At 39.4% G+C, this 24037-nt stretch overlaps 1 protein-coding gene across 2 annotated transcripts in view; it reads right to left on the minus strand.

The window, feature by feature from the left end:
* Positions 1–23289, minus strand: part of cep152 (centrosomal protein 152) — a 69076-nt gene extending 45787 nt beyond the window's left edge. Inside the window, exons 1-4 of one of the 2 annotated variants that reach the window (XM_048562824.2) lie at positions 23081–23289; positions 16708–16805; positions 11410–11513; positions 7491–7605 (exon numbers count right to left, since the gene is read on the minus strand). In XM_048562824.2, coding sequence (XP_048418781.1) covers positions 7491–7605; positions 11410–11513; positions 16708–16797 — 309 coding nt within the window. In that variant the 5' untranslated portion in view covers positions 16798–16805; positions 23081–23289. Of the gene's footprint in view, positions 1–7490; positions 7606–11409; positions 11514–16707; positions 16823–23080 lie in introns of both variants that reach the window. The other variant, XM_048562825.2, reaches the window with a different exon arrangement.
* Between the last annotated feature and the right edge of the window lie 748 nt (positions 23290–24037).

Here is a 24037-nt window from a genome sequence, read left to right on the forward strand (position 1 = left end):
TAACAATTTTCTGTTGTAACTACTAATACAAATACCAGCCAACAAATTTGACCATATTGTTCGTTAAATAATATTAATATGAACAAAAAATTGAATCCACAAAAGTACTTGGAGAATGCCTGAAATAACAACAGATGGTCAACTGGCTTGACTCAGAAGATCAACAAACAAAAACAGAGTAATCATAATTATATTATAACCAAAGGATGACTTGCCACCCAAGTTCCAAAGTTTAAAAAAAACTGGTTTGTAGGCACACAGACAACATTATTACTCTAAAACGTGTAGACGGAGGGTGAAACCAGTTTTACTTTTTTCTTAGCTGAGGCACTGGCAGTGGACATTTACTAGATTGGTATCTGTAACTAGCAGAATGTACTACAAAAGGAAAAACTGGACAGACTTTGCCTGTTTTCACAATTGAAGAGTGACACTGATTTGATTGAAGCTTAAAACATCCCGAATAATCTTGACAAAGTGGACATAGTAAGAACATTTACTCTTATGGGTCAGTCAGAAACAGTGACACTTAAAACTTAGGCTTGCCTTTTTAAGACAGAGATAAGAGGAACTTTACTTCTCCCAGAAGGTTGTTCTATTTTGGAACAATGCCACAGAAGGGGCTAAAGGCAGAGCAATTAAATATTTTTAAAAGGCAAAGTAGGCAGATTCTTGTTAGCCAATGGAATAAAAGGTAAATTAGTAGATAGAGGAGTATGTGGAATCTTGAGTATGGTTATGACTCACTGGGCCAGAACACTGGAAACTGATCCCCGCTATTCTCATAATCAAAGATTGCCAAGTTCCCTGATTTAGCAGGCTTTCAGACCCATTGATAGAAAACATGGACCAAGTTTCTGTACTGAACAAGAATGACTATTTATTCCAAGTAATTACACTCCAGTGCAAAGATAAAACAGTTATAAACCATCAGCATATAACATGAATTAAAAACCCTAATCTCCTTATAAAACACATACACAGACAAAAAAAAAAGGCCATATGGCAGAGGGGAGAAACTGGAAAGGCCGTTTTTGTTGCAAGATTCTATTACTAAGATTATCTTTATGAATCCTCTGTTGGCCAACACGTTGCCTTAGTTGTCTTCCTCCAGAAGCTTCCAGTGGTCGGTAAGACACGTGGTGAATGGTTAACTTATAAAAAGTACCTGACCTATAAGTTAAAAGTCCCAGTTTTATCTTTCCCACAACAGTTGTTATAAGTTGGTTTTCTTCAAGTTTGAAGTGTATTTTGACTGCAAACAGAGAACCCACTTCTGAGCTGGGGAAAAAACTAAACACCTCTGTCTCTAACTTGTTCCCAACTCCAAGCATTTCAATTATCAGAAAACAAAGCAGACAGTTGTTGGCAGGCAAAAAGACTCAGTCATCAATAACTGGTCACTTGTCCATAGATGCGTCAACTTCTTGTGACCAATAAAATCTGCATCTGTACACCCCTTTGGCGGTTGTCAGCTTACTCACTTTCAGAACAGGCATCCATGCTTTCAAATACTAGTTTTAAAATAGCTCTTTCTCACTTCAGCCCACAGTTTTCTCAACACCACAAAATAAAAAAGACATGGTCTGCATAACATGGGTAGATCAGGCAAGATCTTATTGGATGGCAAAATAGGCTGAAGGGCCAAATGGCTTATTAGTGCTCCTAATTTGTATTTTTTGGGTATGCCATTGTTTGCACCATGGCCAAAGACACATGATTATTAATTCTCAACACAAATACAAGGTGCAACATAATTTAACATGCATCTTGCATATTCAGTTGTCTCCAATATCTTTAGGTTCAAGATTTTTTAAAAATTTAAATACAATACAGTATCTACCCACATTTTTAAAAAAAAGAATAAATGGTTAAGTTTTGGCGTCAAAGACAGTCACAGATGTATGGCATGGAAACAGATCCTTTGGTCCAACTTGCCTACGCCAACCAGATATCTTAAATTAATCTAGTTCCATTTGCTAGCATTTGGCCCATATCCCGTCTAAACCCTTCCTAATCTTGTGCCCAGATGCTTCTTAAATATTGTAATTGTACCAGCCTCCACTACTTTCTCTGGCAGCTCATTCCATATAAACACCCCCCTTTGCGTGAAAACAATGACCCTTAGATCCCTTTTAAATATTTCCCCTCTATGCCCTCTACTTTTGGACTCACCTATCCTAGAAAAAAAAGACCAAAGCTACTCAACCTATTTATGGCCCTCATGATTTTATAAACCGCTATAAAGGTCACCCCTCAGCCTCCGACGGTCCAGGTAAAATAGTCCCAACCTAACCAGCCTCTCCTTATAGCTCAAACCCTCCAACCCTGGCAACATCCTTGTAAATCTCTTCTTAATCCTTTCAAATTTCACAACATCTTTCCTATACCAGAACTGAATGCAATTTTCCAAAAGTGGCCTAACCAATGTCTTGTACAGCCACAACATGATCTCCCAACTCCTGCATTCAACGTACTGACTAATAAAGGCAAGCATGCCAAACACTTTCTTCACTACCTTATCTACTTGCGACTCCACTTTCAAGGAACCATAAACTGCATCCCAAGGTCTCTGTTTGACCACACTTCCCAGGACCTTATGATTAAGTGTACAAATCCTGCCCTGACGTGCCTTACTAAAATGCAGCACCTCACATTTATCTAAATTAAACAACATCTGCCACTCCTTGGCCCATCTGATCAAAAGTCTTGTTTACTGAAGTAACCTTCTTTGCTGTGCAATACACCACCAATTTTGATGTCATCTGCAAACTTAACCATACCTCCCATGTTCACACCCAAATAATTTATATAAATGAATCTAAGATTAGGTAATATAATTCAGGTTACCCTCTACTGATCAAGTCTCAGCCTACCTACAAGTGCATATTATCTGCCAGTGCCTTGAAGGCTGGCTCGTAGTTAGGCTGTAAGTGACCAGCAGTCGCTATCAAATAGGTATCAGAGAGGTGGGCGCAATACTTGGATTTGATAATCTTCATTTGGGAGAGGAATGTAGAGCCAAAATAAGCTTTCCACTTTAAAAGCATAGGATGATAGGAGCTGGTATTTTTCTGCTTATGGTTCCTCAAAAAAATCACTGTCTTTTGAACTAACTTTGAGCTCACCTGATCATTTGTATAACAATTATCTCCATTAAATGATTCCACTGATGGAAACCAACACATACTGGAAAGAACTGATTTGAAACAAACGTAACAATTTGTTCCATTGCAACTAGTTTCCAAAATCGCTTATTGAATTTCTCTGCTAACTTCCTCAGGTGTGCACAGATGTTTTCTGGGTGGAACCATTTTTCATCATCATTGATCTTTTCTCTTGACTCTGGAAGTGTTGTAGAGTTTTATTTGGAAATGCACAGACTCAGTTTCACTTTAAAATATATTCGCAGCACCGATCCTATCTGCTACATGTCTGTCCTGTTGTTGCAGTTCACAGTTCAGCCTGTTCAGTTTTGATTTTATCTCTGTAATTAATCCAAAGTTGAGCCACTCTGCATTGTCTAACAGCCCACCGCATGTCATAGCTTGATTTAAGAAATATGTCAATTTCAGGCATCAGATCTAAAAATCTTTGCAGGATCTTCCCTTGACTTAATTAACTCACATCAGCATGGAGGATTATTTCACTGTAGCCAGCAGTGAGTTTGTCAAGTAATGACTTAATAAAACGAAGCTGAAGTGCTCTGGCTCAAATTGTTTATAATCTTAAGAACAACTTTCATTGTATGACATAACTTGTTAATGCTTGCTTGTGGATAAATGACTGAAAAGGAGAATCAGGATCACTTCAGCAAAATGCAAGTGTAATCAGTTGTGATAGAAACCAGTTTCTTGAAAGGTTTTTCTCAAACAAAGACCTTTTGAATTTGCTTTAAATATCATTACCTTTTGTTGACTCTTTAAGAAGGGTAAGAAGATCCTCTTTAATGGTTATGTCTTTAAAGATCATACATACAAAAACAATGAGCCAGACTGTGTCAGTTATGTCAATGGATTCATCAAACTGCAGTAAGACGTATTCAGACCTTTGGGATCGGCTACAGTTGCTGAAAGACATTTTTGAACAAAGGTTCCACTCATCTTCCTACTAGAAAGTACCAAATGGTAATATTCAGGATTGTCATTACTATTTCTTTGCTCTAAAAGATTTTGTATAAAGTATCAGTGGCCACAGCCATTTCTTTTTTAATTGTTTACCAAGTGAATGATTTGCATTTCGCAAGAAGATGACAAATGCAAAATAATGCTTCAGCGCAGACCTTCCTGTCGCTGCTGGTTTAGAAAAAAAGAAGCCTGTTGAGCTTTCAAAATGATCTTCAGCCAGTCAACTTTCTTTACCCAAAGCATGCTCTTCAAGGGAAAATTGAATTTACTGTGCATCATAGTGTAGTGTTGTTCCAAATTTCCCTTAACAATCTATATATTTTTGTAATATACAAGACATTCATTTCTTCTAGTTGTGAACAGAAATTCTGCAAAGTTGCATATTCTTGTTTGTTTAAGATAGTCCAGGCTCATTGCTGAACATTATTGCTTTACCTTGTTTGTAACATAACTCTGCAACTGTTCATGCTGCAGATAAGCTTCTGGATCATCCATATAATTGCTCGTTGTTTTCAAGTGTGAAGGCACAGGAGGTCACATCTGTTGCAACCAGCTTCCAGTACCCTGGTCAGCTTGGGTTGGTTGTATATTGGATGTGGGGCAGGGCAACCGGTGACAAGTGGTGTCCCGCAGGGTTCAGTGTTGGGGCCACAGCTGTTCACTTTATATATTAACGATCTGGGTGAAGGGACTGGGGGCATTCTGGTGCAGTTTGCCGATGATACTAAGTTAGGTAGCCAGGCAGGTAGTACTGAGGAGGTGGGGAGGCTGCAGAAAGATTTAGACAGTTTAGGAGTGGTCCTGGAAATGGCTGATGAAATTCAACATGAAAAAATGCAAGGTCTTGTACTTTGGGGAAAAAAAGAATACAGGCATGGACTATTTTCTAAACGGTGAGAAAATTCAGAAAGCTGAAGTACAAAGGGATCTGGGAGTGCTAGTCCAGGATTCTCTAAAGGTTAACTTAGAGGTGGAGTCCGTGATTAAGAAAGCGAATGTAATGTTGTCACTTATCTCGAGGGGGTTGGAATATAAAAGCAGCAATGTGCTTCTGAGACTTTATAAAGCTCTAGTTAGGCCCCATTTAGAATATTGTGTCCAAGTTTGGGCCCCACATCTTAGGAAGGACATACTGGCACTGGAGCATGTCCAGCGGAGATTCACACGGATGATCCCTGGATTGTAGGCCTAACATATGATGAACGGATGAGGATCCTGGGATTGTATTCATTCGAGTTTAGCAGGTTGAGGGGAGATCTAATAGAAACTTACAAGATAATGCATGGCTTAGAAAGGGTGGACGCTGGGAAGTTGTTTCCGCTAGGCGGGGAGACTAGGATCCGTGGGCACAGCCTTAGAATTAGAGGGGGTCAATTTAGAACGGAAATGAGGAGACACTTCTTCAGCCAGAGAGTGGTGGACCTGTGGAATTCATTGCCATGGAGCGCAGTGGAGGCCGGGACGTTAAATGTCTTCAAGGGCAGAGACTGATAAATTCTTGATCTTGCAAGGAATTAAAGGCTACGGGGAAAGTGCAGGGAAGTGGAGTTGAAACGCCCATCAGCCATGATTAAATGGCAGAGTGGACTCGATGGGCTGAATGGCCTTACTTCCACTCCTATGTCTTATGGTCTTATTCCCTGTAAATTTTCTTTGTTCTACATGGACCTATCAGGTAAGCACGTGAAGAAGCGAAAAAAAAACGCAGGTTGAGGAAGAATGGGCAGAGAAGTGAGACTAGCTGAACTGCTTTGCAGAGTCTGGATGAGCTGAATAGTCCCTTCATGTTTCTATTACTGTAACATACTAGCTTCACTCATTATCAGTTCCTAGGATATTTCTTATTCATTTGCCTGGATGTCACCACAATACTTCCTTTACCCTGCCCTAAAGTGAAACTTGTCTCAACATGGCAATGCACTTTTCTTTTGTCACCCAGCTTCCAGCAGCAAAAATAATGGAAACACTTGACGACTGCTATTGTGTATGGTGAGGTATGTGGGCAAACAGTGAGATCAACTATTTCAGACTCTGCCAACCAACTGATCATCTCTCTGTTTGAGACAATGGCTGTGTATAATACATAAAAGTAAGCAAGTTAAAAAAAAACTAGAGCGAGGTTACAAGAATTATAAATGGTTTATAAGACCTGGATTGTTGCCAAGTCAGGTTATCAATATGAAGTTTAAGATAATCACAATAATTAAAAGGGGAAATGACGGAAAAACATTATGGTTTGGCTGGTTCGAATAAACTGTGTGAGGAACAACTTCCTTCTGCATCTGGGTATCAATTCCATTTTCAAACTCAAACTCAGTCTTCATAATCTGAATAAAAGACTGACTACTAGTGCTGTGTTAACGGCACTGTGTTTTTAAACATTTGCAGTCTTGTGCAGGAAAAAGCCGAATTTAAGAATACCTAAACCAATCTGAAGAAATACATGTATCACAGTTACAATTCAAGTTGTGCTGAAAGCAGTACAGTGCTCTTTCTGCTCTAATTTTATTTGGTAATATTGATAAAGATTTATGAAAACAAAATGGTCAGCAATAAATTGCCTATGGTAAGACCATGGATACAAAATCAAACAGGAACTAATCTAAAAGACACCAAATAAATTCAACAAGATAGACCAGAGTTTATCTACCAGTAAATGTTCTCTTTAGCCCCTTTGATTTGGAGGGTAATCTGGCATTTTCCCCAGCTGCTCACTTTGTCGATTACCATAAGTCAGTCCATTAAAAGGTAGCCATGTTTGCTTGCAGGTCAAAAACACCCTCATTTGTGTCCACACTTGGGAATCCATAACAATTGTTTTCATACATGTGTTGATGCTCATTTTGTGATCTTAATCCCATTCGTCAAGAAGTGACTCACTCTCAGGTTGATATTCATGATTTCACTTGTTCACCTTCTGCTTAGTACAGTCCCTCTGGTATTGATCAAGTACAAAATCTTCATTGTAATCTTATGCCAAAATATATTTTTTTATGGGTAATTTGATAATTACTTTCAAGTGTGGAATTTCTATTTCAATTTTCAACAAATGTCAGTCATCAAGGGAAACCAGAGCAATGGGGTCAGAGAGTAAGCATCAGAAAGCACATGAATTGCTTATAAAGCATTTTCCAATACTCCCTGGCAGCCTGTCACACCAGCAAAACATTCATTTGCTCCAATATAAAATAATACATTGCCATAGCTTTGTTTGCCATTACATTAAAAATGAGAGAGAGATTTGAACAGCTCCAATATACAGCATTTAAAAATTAATAATGGAAATACCCATTTTAACTAGATCCATAGTTATTAAAGTTTGGTATATTAAAATCCATACAGGTCAATTGAAAATAAACTTACTCCATTCTGTCCTTTGTATACTGGACATTCAGTAGAATAACTCTCTTTATCCACTGCAATGTTGCTTACTTCCTGGTCATTCCAATTTCTCTTCTGTTCCCAGGTTTGTTCAACACTATAAAGATAATGATTTGTTGAATGTCACAAATTCAATATTTTCAGCAATGCACCTTAACAATTTAGACTTCAGTTTAAATAAAGTCCCAGTCCTATTATTTTGTTGCATGGTATTGACAAGGCACTATGGTAGTGCACAGTAGCAAAGTGATACTGCAGGAGTAGCAATACTAACACACAGATAATTCCAGGCCTGTAAAAGCTTTTGAAATATATCCAGAAATTTCTCTTAACTTTTTTTTATGATAAACAAAAATGCAAGAGTAACAGGGCAGGGAAAAGTGTACTGCTGCGGCTAGCTAAAATGATAATTAGGCTTTGTTAAATGTCTGTCTGAAACAATTAAACAGCGTGCATATGTCATGATGTGCATTACATCGATCCAATTACACAGTGTAGCAGAGTTAGTGGAAACTCCAAGACTGAATTGTAGAACTAAGAGGATTAAAAAGACAGCAATGGGATATTATTTTATCACTTAATTTGAAGACAGAACAGCTAATTAATTATTACTAAATAAACTGATCTTGAAGGTTTTGAAGATAAGAATTAATGATCCATAGGAACATGGGCTGAAATCTAGCAAAATTCATCATGGAAGAAATCAGCAATGTTTTCTCTAACTGTAATCTTCTCTCACCTGTTCCCTTCTTTACCTTCCAGTCCAGGATAAAATATATAGACAATCTGCATTAAAAACTTTCAGCCTGTCCCTTATATTGCACAATTTGATGATCAAAGTCGACAATTTATCCTGTACTCAGGTCAGGCGAGTGTGTATGGGAATATAGAAGGAGTAAGCCAGTCAGCCACTTGACAGCGTGCTGTCATTCCAGATCACAGCTGACCATATGTTTCAATTACATATTCAAATGCTACACCCATATGCGTCAGTCATAATTATAACTATCAATTCATCAATTTTTGTCTTGAACTCAACTTGATGACAATGTCTAAAGCCTCTGGAGTAGAAAATTCCAAGGATTCACCCTGAGTCAAGAATTTCCATCTCACCCAGTCCTAAATTATTTATTTTATTCAGAGATTATGTCCCCACTTCTAGATCCCACAATGACAGAAAACATCCCTTCTTTATCTGCTCTGTCTATATCTTTAATCATTTTCTAAGCTTCTACAAGATTGCCTCCCATTCTTCTGAACTCCTGAGAACACAGGCCCAAGTCTCCTCAATCTTCCTTAAAAATCTGACGTGGCATCTCAGGAATCAGTCAGGTGAACCTCCACTTCACTCCTGCTATAGTAAAGTTCATCTCTTCCTGGGCAAGAGACATGTAATACTATTAACAAATACAATTAATAAAAATGTATTTTTGAAGTATTGAGTTTGAAGGGATTTAACTAATTATTAAATGAAGGGGACAATCAATGTGTAGAGTGGTTTTAAAAATAACTTTGGAAAAATAGAATCAACTTGAATGAGTTGGGGACAAGCTCCCACAGGACCGGAGTTCTGAAGTTTAGCTTTCAGCAGCAGTTGCTGGATATGGAAGCTCTTTCCTCTCCCTGTTACAGCTAAAAGTTTGGGTGTCTTCCAGCTGCTAGAATTGCTTGAGAGACAACCTATTTTAATTGATTCTTTACCAAAAGTGTGTTTATATGATGTTACTATATTAGAACAGATGTTGTTTACTCATTGCATAATTTATCATTCTGATAAATTTTCCAATAGATCTCGTTTTTCCAGTTTTTTTTTTCCATTTGTACTTTAGCTATGTGGTGTAAGAATACAGCACATTTTGCTTCAAGTCTGATAGTTTGACCAACTGAATTGCATCCGGAACGCAACGCCTGGCACCTGCCTTTAAAAATAAGAAAAGGGTAGGGTCTGAGCTAATCATCACTGAGCAAAAAAAAAAAAAAGGCAAATGGAACACATTCAACACAGAAGAGAGCAGATCCCTGGAAAGACTTAAGAAAGACAAACATTGAAATCTTACCAGTGGACAAAGGACACGTGACAGTAACCAGCAATTGAGCCCAATCATTTGAGAAAGCCAACGCACTACTGGCAGACAGACATCTACCAACAAATGGTGATAGACAAGACACCACAGTTCGGGAACTGGATTACAGCGACCCTGAAGAAATTACACAACTCAGGAGACAGCAGCAAGATGACTACAAGAAATGAAGCCAGAGGGGTCCAACACACCCCACTTTTACGGACTCCCCAAGGTACGCAAACCAGGGGTTCCCTTCAGACCCACTGTCTCACTACAAGGCACACTAACATATAGACTTGCCAAAGAACTACAACAGAAATTAAAATATTTAGTGGACACGATACCCACTCCATCCATTCATCCCAAGACTTGCTCAACATCAAAGGCAGAAGAAGACGATGTGACGATATCCTTTGACATAATAGCACTATTTACATCTATAAACATTGACCTAGCCAAAAAGGCAATTGTCACACTACTGGTTGAATAAAGTAGTCAGGCACCCCAGGTCACCAACATCAATAAGGACACCACCATGAAACTACTATATCTGTGCTTCACAACCCACATCACCTTCAATGACAACATATATAAACAAATCAAAGGAGCACTGACGGGATCCCCAATATCAAGGCTGATTGCAGAAACTGCAATGCAAAGGTTAGAATGAACAGTGCTCCTCATCATACAACCCAAACTCCAGGTCCGACATGTAGATGACACCTTCGTGCTTATTAAAATGCACAAAATTAGAAGAAACCTACCAACACATAAAACATCGTTAACAGGATAAAATTCACAAAAGAAAAGAACAACCATCAGCGACTCTTCTTGGACATTATGGTAGAACACAAAAACAGTGGGGATTGTATACATAGAAGAATCACACGTATGGACCAGATATTCTATTACACTCTCAACCACCTCAACACCCACAAACAAAGCTGTATCAGGACACTATTTAAATGAGCCACAACACATTGCAGCAACTCAGACCATGCAAAACAGAACAGGAGCACCTACACGGAGTCTTCAAAAGGAATGCATACCAGAAAAGCACAATCCACTATTTTCCCCGACACAGACCACAACACGACTAGACTCACTAATCACCCTACCTTACATCAAGGTCATTTCAGAGATGACCACAAGATTACTCAGATTCTTAGGTATCAGGGTAGCCCACAAACCAAAAAACATGCTACGACATCGACTGATGAACATAAAAGGATCCCATATCCGAGAACAGCAAAACCGGTGTAACATCCAAAATACCATGCAAGGACTGTGAGAAACACTACATAGGCCAAACTGGAAGAAAACTGACAACATGGATACATGAACACCAACTAGCCACCAAAAGACAAGACCAATTCTCACTGGTCTCACTACACATGGACAACAAGGGACACAATTTTGACTAGAATAACACATCCATAATCCACAAGCCAAACAGAGACACACCAGAGAATTGCTGGAGGCCTAATATTCTAACTGGAATTCTCTGTCAACAAACACTGAATTAGACTGTGTACAAACCACTGAGAAACAGAACCAGAAGCAGTACCTAAGACCCCAACAAACTGTATAAATAACAAACGGGACAGAACAACGACACTTCACTGGAGGCACACTGACGATGTTACCTATAGGATGACGAAATATTTGCAACCAAACCCCTGACTCAGCGAGTATGTCAACAACCTCAGCTTGTTACCCTACCTCCATGGCATAATTACACACAGTGAAATACTGTCTATTATGCTAGAATGTCACACTAGATATATAAAATTACTTTTCAAAAATAATGTTGCACATAAAAAGTCATTTTCTCTTACCCATTATTGACATGACAGCCAGAGTAATTCAATTCTGGAGAAGAAATGTCTCTGCTGTCTTCCAGCATGTCATCTGGAAGACCGGTCATCAGTAACTGGTGGAGCTGAGATTAAAAATATCACCAATTCATTAGATATTGTTAATGTTATTAAATTAGAGAAATACCATTTTTAATTTTCTATTGAAGGTTACACTAGCAATTGTCAATCCAAGAAAACAGATTTTAATCTTGTTTCTTTAATATGGAACACAAGTAATATTAGTAATAAAACTGAAATTTTTTTAACTTTACATTCATGATCAGCACTTGCTTTCCTAACCATATACTAACATATTCTCCGTCCACAATAATGCAAAAGCTCAAAGGCACACTGGACTGGATTCACTTTCTCTCAATTGTAAGAGGGCATACATGAAAAAAAACATTGTTGCTCTCAATCCAATGCCTGGAAAATGCAGGCCACAGTAAACCTCCACAAAAACTTGGTTTAAATTAGCACGAAAACAAGAAAAAAAAAATTCTCACTCAGAAGAAAAACTCCTGCATTCCACTTTATGAACCAAATGTCTTTGCTCTGAGGAGATCAGGCTAAAGGGCTTGTTTCTACGCTGTACATCTGAGATAATCAGAAGACAATTCGGAAATGGGGATTAAAGAAATTTTCCACTTAGATGGCTTGGGCTCCAGCTGTATATCAGAAACAGCAAATCACTATTATTTCTTGACTGCATGAGTTTATGATACAAGAAATAGTTAAATATGATCAAGTTAGAAGTTATATAAAGTTAATTTCTAAAAATGACATATCAGGGAGATGGTGGTTTTGTAGTAATTTCACTGGACTAGCAAACCAGAGGTACGGTCTAATGCTTTGGAGACCCAAGTTCAAGTGTGACTACAGCAGCTGGTTGAATTAAAATTCAATTAACAAGTGTGAAATTTAAAGCTAGACTCAATCTTGAAATGGTGACCGTGACAACTGTAATCAATTGCTGTAAAAATACATCTGGGTAACTAATTGTCTTTAGTGAAGAAAATCTAACTGGTGTCACCTGGTTTTGTCGTCTACAGCAACGCAATCAAGTCAACTGTCCCTGCAGGGTACTCAGTTCAAGGACAGGCAACAAATAGTCACCATATCAGACACCCAAGCCCATAAAAGAAAATAAAAATGTAACTAACTGTACTGTATATTCAATAAGCTGTGCCAAACAGAAAAGAAGTCAGAAGTAGTAAGCACTGTTGTAAATTAATTTTTTTAACAAGGTTATAAAATCTTCCACTCAAAGGACAGGATAGGATTGAAGCTTGCAATTTTGAAAACATTAGCACCGTAATATATTGCTATATAAATGACATGACAAGTTAATGTGAAAACTGAAATCCAGTTTAGTTTATTTGTATCCTTCAGGTGGCAAATATAGGCTCTTGTAACAAAATCCACATTTATGCAAAAGAATTAATGCTAAGAAAGTACAAGCTAATGACTCTCTGGGGCACTTCATCAAAACCTCACACTCTACTAACATTTATTGCAAGTATAAATGCAGTGCTACTCCACCTGAAGGAAATCACTAGGAGTAAGGGGGAGCTTCCTTCCCCCTCCCCATTTCTGAAGAAGGGTCCTGATCCAAAGAGTTAACTTTCCTGCTCCTCTGATCCTGCCTGGCTCCCTGTTTTCCTCCAGCTCCAGACTTTGTTATCTGACTCCAGGACCTGCAGTTCTTGCTGTCTGAGTGTTTAATCACAGTTGTCTTGCTAGCAATCTGCCTTGGTGTGGACAGGGATTGGGAGCAAGACATGAGGTCAGGTAGCAACACACTAGGCTGATGCAAATAATTGGAATGAGAGGAAAATAGGTGCAGTCCTGTACCCGTCCACACACTGACTAAATACTGGATACTGCTCCTTTCCATTTCCAGCACTTCCAATGGCATGTCCCCTCACTCAGTTCCTGAACAAGGCTGAAATATGGTGATGGGAACCCCATGTGTTCACTGGAGTTGAGTGCAAGGAACCCACATAAAATGCTTCATAAAAGTGATATCTAATTAGACATCATGTGCTAAATCTGCCAGCATACCCAATTCAAAATATGGCTATTAATAATTAGGACTAAAATTGTTTGTGAACACACAAACTTTCCAACTTAATAGCACACCATCCAAACAATACCTGTTTACATTGGTCATTGGAGAATTTTCTGGTCAACCAAGAAAGCTTTTTTAGAAAATAATTACCTAACTTAGTATACTTACATAATATCGCACCTGAATAAAGTTACACTGACATTTTTCTTGAATTGCAAGTGATGTGTGCACGAAACATTTTCTTCTAGTTCTTTTGTTCAGATTCTAGATATATGGCGAGTGCCCAGAGTTAGTATTTCTTTACAAATCAATGTTTTTCATTTTAACAGCTACTTGGAAACATGGTAAAATGAAAAACTGATGTCGGAGATCAATTTTATGCATTGAATTGAAATTGAAATTGATTTTAGTAGTTCTTTTTGATCAGCAGTGTAGTAAAAATTCTGATTAGTTTTACAAAGCGCAACAAGAAAGAAGGGAAAAAGAGAGAAGAAAATGTTAAATGGTAAAGAGATTTGCATCCAGAAATAGAGATAATGGGAACTGCAGATGCTGGAGAATTCCAAGAATCTTGGAATTCTCCAGCATCTGCAGTTCCCATTATCTCTGATACTATTTTAACCTCACTGCGAAGCCTCTTCCAGGGATGCCTAACCTGAAGAAGTTACCCTCCTCCCTCCAGACCAACCTCAGGGAATCTCTCTCCCATTGCAACTCTTGTAATACCTGTCCGTCTTCCCTGGACTGACCTATTCCCTCCCTACCTCCCCACCTATCTTCTTTACTCTCCATCTTCGGTCCGCCTCCCCCTCTCTCCCTATTTATTCCAGTTCCCTCTCCCCATCCCCCTCTCTGATGAAGGGTCCAGGCCCGAAACGTCAGCTTTTGTGCTCCTGAGATGCTGCTTGGCCTGCTATGTTCATCCAGCCTCACATCTTGGCATCCAGCAATACTCAGACTGCCCTACTATGAAAGGGGTAAGAACAGCTACAAGATTAGAAATTACTTATAAAATGAAACAAGAAAACTTTGTTTGCAAAACAGGAAGAGCAGTTAATAAAAAGAAAAAAACGCACTCTGTACTAAGGTCCCAGTGATGCAGAGATGCTGAGCCGAGGCTGTTATAACGCACTTTGTTAAATCTACTTTATAACACAAAAGGAGCATCAAAACTGCTACTCTTGCCTCCTGCCACTCCAGAGTCCTTATTCATAAAGAGGGTTTGGGAGAGGAAAGTAGCGAGTGGGAGCATGTTAAAAAAACATGGGTTATAACCACTCCAGCTCAGTACCTCTGCATACTGAGACTAACTTCCACAAACCCACAACTCCAACATTGGATCAGATCTGGATCTTAATCTTGAATAGAAACCAGGCACAGGAAGGGAAAGCATCAAGACCCTGAACTAGGAGTAGGATGGGGTGGCCACAAGTCTGAATGTCAAGTTACTTTGGAGGCAGGTGGGAGGCAAGCTTGGCAGTGCAGTAGAGTTGTGCCTTTTTAAAAATTTTAAATCTTTAAACCAAAAATAAATGATTTTAACAACATTAAAGCATCACTGTTTTTCTTTCCTCTGATAAATGAGGGTTCCAACTACAGCTGTTACATTGGTTTTAATGAGAAAGTCAGATTAGCATGAAATAGTTTTGGCTAGCGTAGTAATTTTCAGGAAAGTAATCACAACTTTCAGTGTGGACATGTTGTCTTTTGTGGGTATAAAAGAAAAGCCTCAAATATTTAGAGACATTGTTATCACAGCATAAAAAATTCCAACTCCACACCTAAACTTGTAGTGTAACACCCAGTCCCAATAACTTATGCAGTTAATTAATCTGAATAAGCAGTTTCAAACATTAGGCATAAAGTCAACGTTGATCAAGTTATGGGGTTTTAAATGACCATAAACTGAGCTGAACTAGCCATATAAATAGGGAGGCTACCAGTGAAGGTCAAAGGCTTTAAAACATGCAACTCACCTTCTGTCTTCCCAATGCCTGTCCTCCAATTATAAGGCATAAGTCTGGAGCATTCATGAATAATCTCCATTTGCTTGGATGCGTGAAGTTCCAACAAGAAAGTCAACATCATTCAAGAGGACGCAACCTTACTTGCCTGACACCCCTTCCATCACCTTAAACATTCAATTTTTTTCACCACCAATACACGGTGGCAACAATGTGAACCAGTTACAAGATGCTCCATGGTAACTCACTAAGCCTCCTTTGACAGCATCTTCCAAATGTGTAACTTCTACCACCTAACAGTGCAAGGGCAAAAGATGCATTCGAAAGTCACAACAGTTAAAATCTCTATCCCTGCAAGCCACACACAATCCTGACTTGGAACTATATTACTGTTCCCTCATTTCCAGGATTTTGACACAGTGGCACTTCTTTTCTAAGAGCGCTATGGATACCCCTACACCCAACTGACAAAAAAGGCAGTTTAGCACCACCTTCTCTAGGACAACTAACAATAGGCAATAAATGCTTGCTTACAGAGCAATACCCACATCATATAACAAAAAATATAAAGTAGCATTGTATTGGGGAGATAGTAGGAACTGCCGATGCTGGAGAATCCGAGATAACACGGCAGGCCAAACAGCAGAGGAGCTGGAAAGCAGACGTTAAGGGTCGAGACCCTTCTTCAGAAATGTCTTGACCCAAAACGTCAGCTTTCCTACTCCTCTGATGCTGCTTGGCCTGCTGTGTTCATCCAGCTCTACACCCGTGTTATCTAAGGAGTATTGTATTATTTGCTAGCAACGCTTTTTTAAAAGGATGGATATTACTTTCTAACATTAATTCATGGTATACAAGCACTGATTGACAAAACAATTGAATTCCGTATATTAAAACACCATTAACAATTCAAGCTTATGGCCAGTTGCAGTGTGAGTCTTTTCAGTCTCCAAGAATTAAATTAACAGCAATAGCTATGTATCGGGTTTATAAAGACCTGCAAATGAAATGGTTACAATGTATCAAATCATAACATTGCTTTTTGCAAGTTAAAATAAAAGGATAGAGATCCACTATAAAAGTTTTGAAATTGATTTTCTAAAGTTTCATGCATTTCAATATGAAATACATAATAGAAATAGGCTAAAATATTTCTATTTACCAGCACATGGGGAATAGAAAAGGTTCCACAGAACAAAGAAAAAAAAACAGGTAGCATTTGGGGGGCAAAATCAGTGTTACCTCTTGCTCTCGTTCATAATCTTCTCTGTCATACTCCTCGTCTTCATGTTGGGTTGGCAAAGCCACGCTGTCAAAGTCCATGGACATCATCAGAAGTTCTTTAAGAGAAATAACACTAAAAGAAGTGTACAAAACAATTCTTTGTTTAAAATTCAAACTGTAATTACATCATTGACTTCCAAACATAGATAACATTAACATAAAACAAAGAATCATGGATGCTGATAATCTGGGACAAAAACAAGTTTCTGGAGAAACTCAGTAGGTCTAGTAGCATGTGTGGATGGAATGCAGAGTTAACGCTTTGATGTGAGGCTGGAAAGGCACGGCAGGTCAGACAGCATCCGAGGAGCAGGTAATTCATCGTTTCGGACTGAAAACCTTCATCAGGACTCATGTAAAGTGACTTCACCTGATGAAGGGCTATTCGCCAATAGCTTGTGATTTCAAAAAAGCCTGCTGGACTATAACTTGGCATTGTGGGACTTCTGACTTTGTTTACATATCATTAACATTTGGATTTAATCACTACTTTGATATTGTGAAATATAGTATATTGTTACATTTTAGTTCTAAACTTCTGGTACACATTGGTGGCAATCTCACCCCTAAGTCACAAGCTCCTAAGTTTAAGTCATATTCCAGAGCTTCAGCACAAAAATGAGCAATATCCAGCTTTCACTGAAGGTGTACTGCATGCCCAAAATGCCATTTTTCAGATGAAATATTAGAATTAAGGTGCCTATGCTTGCTTTGGTTGATGTAAAAGCTCCCAAACTTAATATCAAAAGAGCTCTTGGGCTTATCATAAAATGTTCTGGCCAGCATCTCATCAGACAAAATAAAAAAAATCTGTTCATTATCACATAAGGGAGTTTGCTGTGTGCAGCAATTTTCAAGTTACAACAGTGTCTGCACTTCAAAACAATGGCTTATCAGCTATTAAGGATTTTGAGACATGTGATGGTCATGTAAGTCTCTGTAATAACTATAACTAATACTGATATTGTAAGAACATCTTCTCTTCCAAGGTCTCTCTTCGTTATCCAGACTATTCAGAAGTTTAATGTGATTCCATTCAGTCTATCCATATTGTCATCTAGGCATCTCCACTCAGTTTTTTCCTAACTCCACATGATCACTTAAGAAATTCTCCAAAGAATCCTTCACAGCCTGCCATCCTTATCGTTGTCTATATACTCCTCCTTTGACAGGCAGACATCTTTCAATATTTATCAAAAACATCCTCATCATCTATCAAACCTATCACCTGCGCAGTTAGAAATAATCTATAATTCAGCCCAAAACTTATTTTCAGCTAAGTACTAACAAGATTTGTCTCCATTATCTTTTCTTCCTTACAGACTTCATTACTCTTCTGATAGGCGAGCTCAAGCTTATTGAAAAATCTGACCCCAAAAGTAAGGCAATCTGATGCAACAGCTTCTCCATCACAACGAGAGCATTCTTCTATTTCGATACAATACTCCAACTTTATCCTTATCTCACCCTACCCACTAAAATCACCAATCATGCCTTCAATACTTTCCCTGACAGCCTCAAGTGCTGCACTTTCCAAAAAGCTAAGCTCATTTTATATCCCATTCTCCACATAACTTGCACACTATTTCAATTGAATAGTCCTGTCTGCACTACATTGGTTCCAGGGCTTTATCAGAAGGAGAAGTTTAAATTTGTGGACAGCCTCACCTTCCTTTCTTTGTAACCACCTCCAACCCTGGCATTAGATTCCCTGTTATTAATCCTCAACCACACACACACACACACACACACACACAAACTGCTGAGACTCAATTCATCTCACTATGGTGTCAGGTTGCAATGGCTTAAAAAAAATCACTTACAATTGCAGCAAAACCAAACAACTGATGTAAGACCACATGAAGAAACCTGGAATAATGTATCAAAGACTGCTGCTGACATTTAATTAGGTGGAAATGTAAGCTGTCAGGCAGACATGGAGGCTGCAAGTACTCTAGATAGGTTGTGGGTGGGCAGGAAGGTGGCATCTAGGAAATAACATACAGAAATGTGAAGAAATTCACATTTGTAGTCAAAACAAAAGCAGATTTTTTTAAAAAAGTGAACTTTCCAATTAATGTTCAGAGGGACTTGAGTGTACTCATGCCAAGATACACAGTTAGCACACAGGTACAGTAAGCAATTAGGAAGATAAATTACATGTTGGTCTGTGTTGCAAAGAGATTACAATAAAAGAATATAGAAAGTCCATCTGCAACGAAGCAGGGTTTTGCGGAGATCATACCTGAAGAAGTGTATGTAGTTTCAGCCTCAATAATTTAACGAAGGACATTGGAGGCAGTATAGCTAAGGTTACATAAGCCTGCACGAACAGCATCAGAAAGATACTACTTGCCCCGAAACGCTCATCACACTCCCCTACATCAGGGGCACGTCAGGGCTCACCACAAGACTTCTACGACTGCTGGGCATCAGAGTGGCACACATACCCACGTCAACCCTACAACAACTGCTCACCGGAACTAAGGACTGACTCCTCGCCATGGACAGTGAGATATTAATGGGTGAACTTCCCATGAATTTTTATGGTCCTCATACAGGGGTATGTGAACACTGTCTCAACTTCTCAACACTGTCTCACCCAAATAGGATTGGTGTGAAACATTTGTAAAAACAAATGGCATTAAGCTCTGTAACCTTTATGGCTCTACCCACACTGCTGCCTACCCGTTTCTGCTGAGATGGCCAGGTCAGTGACCTTTGCTCAAGCCAGACAGTTGTCACCACTTGAAATCGCATCCTGTCGTTATCATACACTTCGAAATGATCAAAGCTGTATCCTGCTCTCAAATGTCATACTTGTTTTGTGTATCTGCCAATTCCAAGGGTATAAAAGCGGGGACTGTCCCCAGTTTGGGGAGAATTGCTCACGATACTCAGCGCTCTGTGCTGGGTTGCATACAGCGATCCTCCGCAGCTTGTACTTGCTTAATAATAAAGGACTGTGTTTGTGTAACCAGGTCAGTGTCTTGCTCTTGCATCAAGTCCGTGAGGGTGTCTGAAAAATGAACCTTACAATGTCATCTACAAGATCCCCTGCAAAGACTGCAAGAAACACTACAATCGGACAAACAGTAAGGAAACAGCAAGAGTACAGGAACACCAACTGGCTACAAAAAGACATGACCAATATTCACTCATCTCAATCCACGTGGACAAGGAGAACCACCACTTCAACTGGGACAACACCAAGATCTTGGGACAGGCCAGGCAGAAACAGGCACGAGAATTCCTAGAAGCATGGCACGCCACAAAGCATGCTATTAATAAACACAATGAACTCGACCCCATATACATTCCACTGCGAAGGAAAAGCAGAAGCAAGGCAATCCATCTCAATGGACCCAAGTTTAAAAACCAGGCGCAAAACACACCGACACTTTTTCGGAGGCTGCACTGAAGATGTTACCAAGCACGGTAATGAAACGTCTGTGAAACAAGAAATCAATTCGGCAAGCTAAGCAACCTCAACAGCTAAGGTTCACTACATTGGCCCATGGGATAATAGGGTTCTCCTATTGTGAGGGACTGAGCAAATTGGGTCCGTAAGTTAGGTTTCTAAACTTTGAAAGAACAGATGATCTAATTGAAACATTGGGGTGCCTGAGCAACAGCAAGGCCTCTCTTGGCCCAAGGATGCTTAGTATTCCACATCCCTTCTGCAAGTCTTCTGAAATATTTAGCACATCATGTAATTATACAGTTAACCTATGTGCATAGTGCATGGCATGAGCAACTGCTTGACAGGACACCAGCTCCTAAAAAAAAAATTGAGCTTTTCTATTCTATTAACTGGTTACTGTTTGGCTAGCAGCTGCAGAGAATCTTTTGCACTGGTAATCATCTTCACTAGGCTAGTTGTTGATGTGGTATAACAACTAAAATTAGAACCTAAGCACTAAGAAAACGTTAGATGTTAGTATTAACACTTTCATTGAAGGAGGACACTCACGTCAAGGGCAATTAGGAATAAGCAATAAACGCCAGCCTTGCCAGCAACATCCAGGTGCCACATTCAGAAGAGAACACAGGACCAACAGTTAGAATTGCAATTTTTTTAAACACTCAAAATGAGTTTGCAACTGTATTAAAAAGTAACTATATTTGCAAGAGTGGTATATATTTAAATAGCTTACATTTTAAAATCAAAATGAGAGCTTTAAAATGAAACATCTTGTCAGGTCTGTTCTCACAACTGGTGCCATTCAATACTGAAAATTGATTACCAGAGAGTGTTTATAAATTGGAGTACATTTAAACAAGCAATTTAGAAACAAGCCATGTGCCATTGTTCCATGACTCGCCAACTGTCAAGTGACACATTTGTCAAAGTTAAATGGAAGGTACTGACCAGCATGGATTCAAGGTTGGTTAAGTGACTTAAGAGAGTAGTGTTAAACAGCAGTATTTTTGAACTGCAAGATGGCACTTGTATGCAAAGCTTCCCGACAGACCAGTATGAAAACTACTGCTTATTGATACTAATGGCCTTTCACTTGTGTGTGCATCACACAATTTCAAATTTGCAGATGATCTAAAACTTGAAAGCACTGTGAGCTGACTGGGCAATAATGGAAAAAAACAAAAGACCACAGTGGAATGGGTGGACAGTTAACAAAACAATGCAGAAAAGTTTCTGACAATACAATTTGGAATGACAAATAAAGAGGAAATAAAAATACACAATTCTGAGGTAGTGCGGGAGCTGAGGATCTGAGATTTATAGAGGGACAAAGGACTGAAAATTAGGCCATTTAATCCCTTAAGTCTGCTCCACTATTCAATAAGTCATGGCTGATTTAATTGTGGTTTCAGCTCCACTTTCCTTTCTGCATCCATAACCCTTGACTCTTATCTATTGAAATCAGGCCTGATCATATCATTCCCATGTTAGACATTAGGTGAAACAGCATAGAGTTTCCGACTTTCTGCCTCTCACCTTTCTTGAATAATGGTGTGCATTTACCAATTCTCAATGCACTAGATTCCTGCCAATATCTAAGAATTTTTTTTTTGGAAAATTATAACCAACATACCAATCTGTGCTGTAACTTCTTTTAAGACCCTAGGGCGGAGATGTTATAGCCCTGGGGACTTGTCAGCGTTTGGTAAAGTAGTTTTCCCAGTACCTTCTCCACAGTGATTGACTGTTTTAAGTTCCTCCAAGTGCTCCGGTTTCGTCCCACAGTACAAAGATGTGCAAGCTAGGTGGACTGGCCATGCTAAATTGCCCAGAGTGTTCAGGGATGTGTAGATTAGGTGGGGTATGAGGGATGGGTCTGGGTGGGATACTCTGAGGGTCGGTGTGGACTTGAGCTGAAGGGCCTGTTTCCACACTGCAGGCGTTCTAAGATCTAAGATTTCTGAATGGGCCCTGATGGAAATCTGTCAGAAATGCAGACGACTTTCTTAATGGAAAAAATTGGAGTGAAGTGGTGGTTGTGCTTTCAAGTCCTCAATTTTTCTTAAGGTTTAAATAACTACTTATGGACACACACTTCTACCTTTTGATTTGAAAACCAAATTCTATCATGCCATGATCACTGTCACATCCTTTAACTTGAGATTATTGATTAGTTCTGTTTTATTGCATACAACTAGATACAATAGCCTGCTCCTGGGCTGGTTCTCGAAACTGTTATTAGAACAATTTCTCAAAGCAGTATGAACTCATTTTCCAATTACAATAAACCTAAATGAAACAATGATACTGCATTAATTAGTGTAAACAACTTCAGATGACATAAACGATTACAGAAAAGACTTAGCAGAATGCTTTCAAGGCTGACGAATTTTATTTAGGTGAACAGATTGGTGCTGTTGTCCCTGAAGAGAAGGTTGACATTTGATAAAAGTGTTCAAAATCAGGAGAAAGAGAGAGAAACTGCTCCCACTGACAGAAGTTAAGGAGAACCTGGTGACATCAATTTAAGGCGAATGTCAAAAGAAGCATAAATAACAGAAGAGGGAAAAAAGAAACACAGTACACAGTTAGGGTCTGAAGCGCACTACTTGACAATTATATTGGACACTGGCTATCAAATGGAATTGGATCATTATCCGGAGAGGAAAATAATTACAGCAGCAATCAGAGAAAGGTGTGTTGTTCTTTCTGAGAATCAGCAGTTAGGATGGGCCGAATTTATAAAATATATTGGATTATAATGCAGAGAAATTGCATCTAGACTGACGATAAACACGACCGCAAATAACATTTATTTTCCGGCCGATACTAGAGGATTGGCCATGACGTTACTAGGTTTGGAGAGGATGGTAGCTGCAATTAAACCTTAAAATAAGTGAAACTTACCAAAGTTGAAGTTAAGGCCTGAACTTGTGGGCTTGTCATATCGATAATGGCCCTGGCAACCAGATAACAATTACAACATACTCCATCAATCGAACTTTACTTCAGAGAATGGCTACAATGGGAAGAACCATCAGGACAGCCTCAACCCGACCCGAAAGAATAAACTGGACGACGTATCTTGATTGGCAGGCCGTGCAACCAGAAATGACCCGGGCTGGGTTAGAAACACTGCTCTCTTCCAATGAAAGGCTTGGTAGGCGGGACTTCCGACAGCAGCGCAATTTGTCCGTTATTGGCGCGAGGACTTTTTGTACCAAACCTGGCGCGCGACCGCCCGCGAAGCGAGGCGGGAAGAATGTGGCCACCTACGGTTCGTGGCTCAGTCACATGGTTGTACTGCGCACTCCGAATGGGCAATGGCCGTAGCTGCAGATGATTGACAGGAGGATAAGAATATCGGATTCAAGGTGCTGCGTGGAAGGTAGTCGTTAAGTATGGATTTTGTCGATTAGGAGGGCGGTAAATGAAGCTTGTTACAAGATTCTCAGATTCCAGACTTTTATCATTTGCTCTGGCGCTTGTCAATAAGGATTGCGTCAACGATGTGTATTAAAGGGGATGGGAAGAGTAGAGTGAGGGTTTTTGGGTAAGGTATCGGTTAGTTCAGTGTGGAGTTGGATGAGCACGGCTGGCCAAGCAGCATCTTAAGGAGCACAAAAGCTGACGTTTCGGGCCTAGACCCTTCATCAGAGGAAGAAAAATCTTTTCTGATGAAGGGTCTAGAGCCGAAACGTCAGCTTTTGTGCTCCTAAGATGTTGCTTGCTTCCAATTATCACTGTCGATTAGTTCAATTGGCTGGTGGACTTTTTGCGACGCTGACCGTGTGGGTGCAGTTTCCACACTAGCCGAGGTTAGGGAACGTGAAGGACTCTTCTTCGCAACCTCTCCTCTTGTCT

This window comes from Stegostoma tigrinum, chromosome 33, assembly GCF_030684315.1.
Source record: "Stegostoma tigrinum isolate sSteTig4 chromosome 33, sSteTig4.hap1, whole genome shotgun sequence".
NCBI lineage: Eukaryota > Metazoa > Chordata > Chondrichthyes > Orectolobiformes > Stegostomatidae > Stegostoma > Stegostoma tigrinum.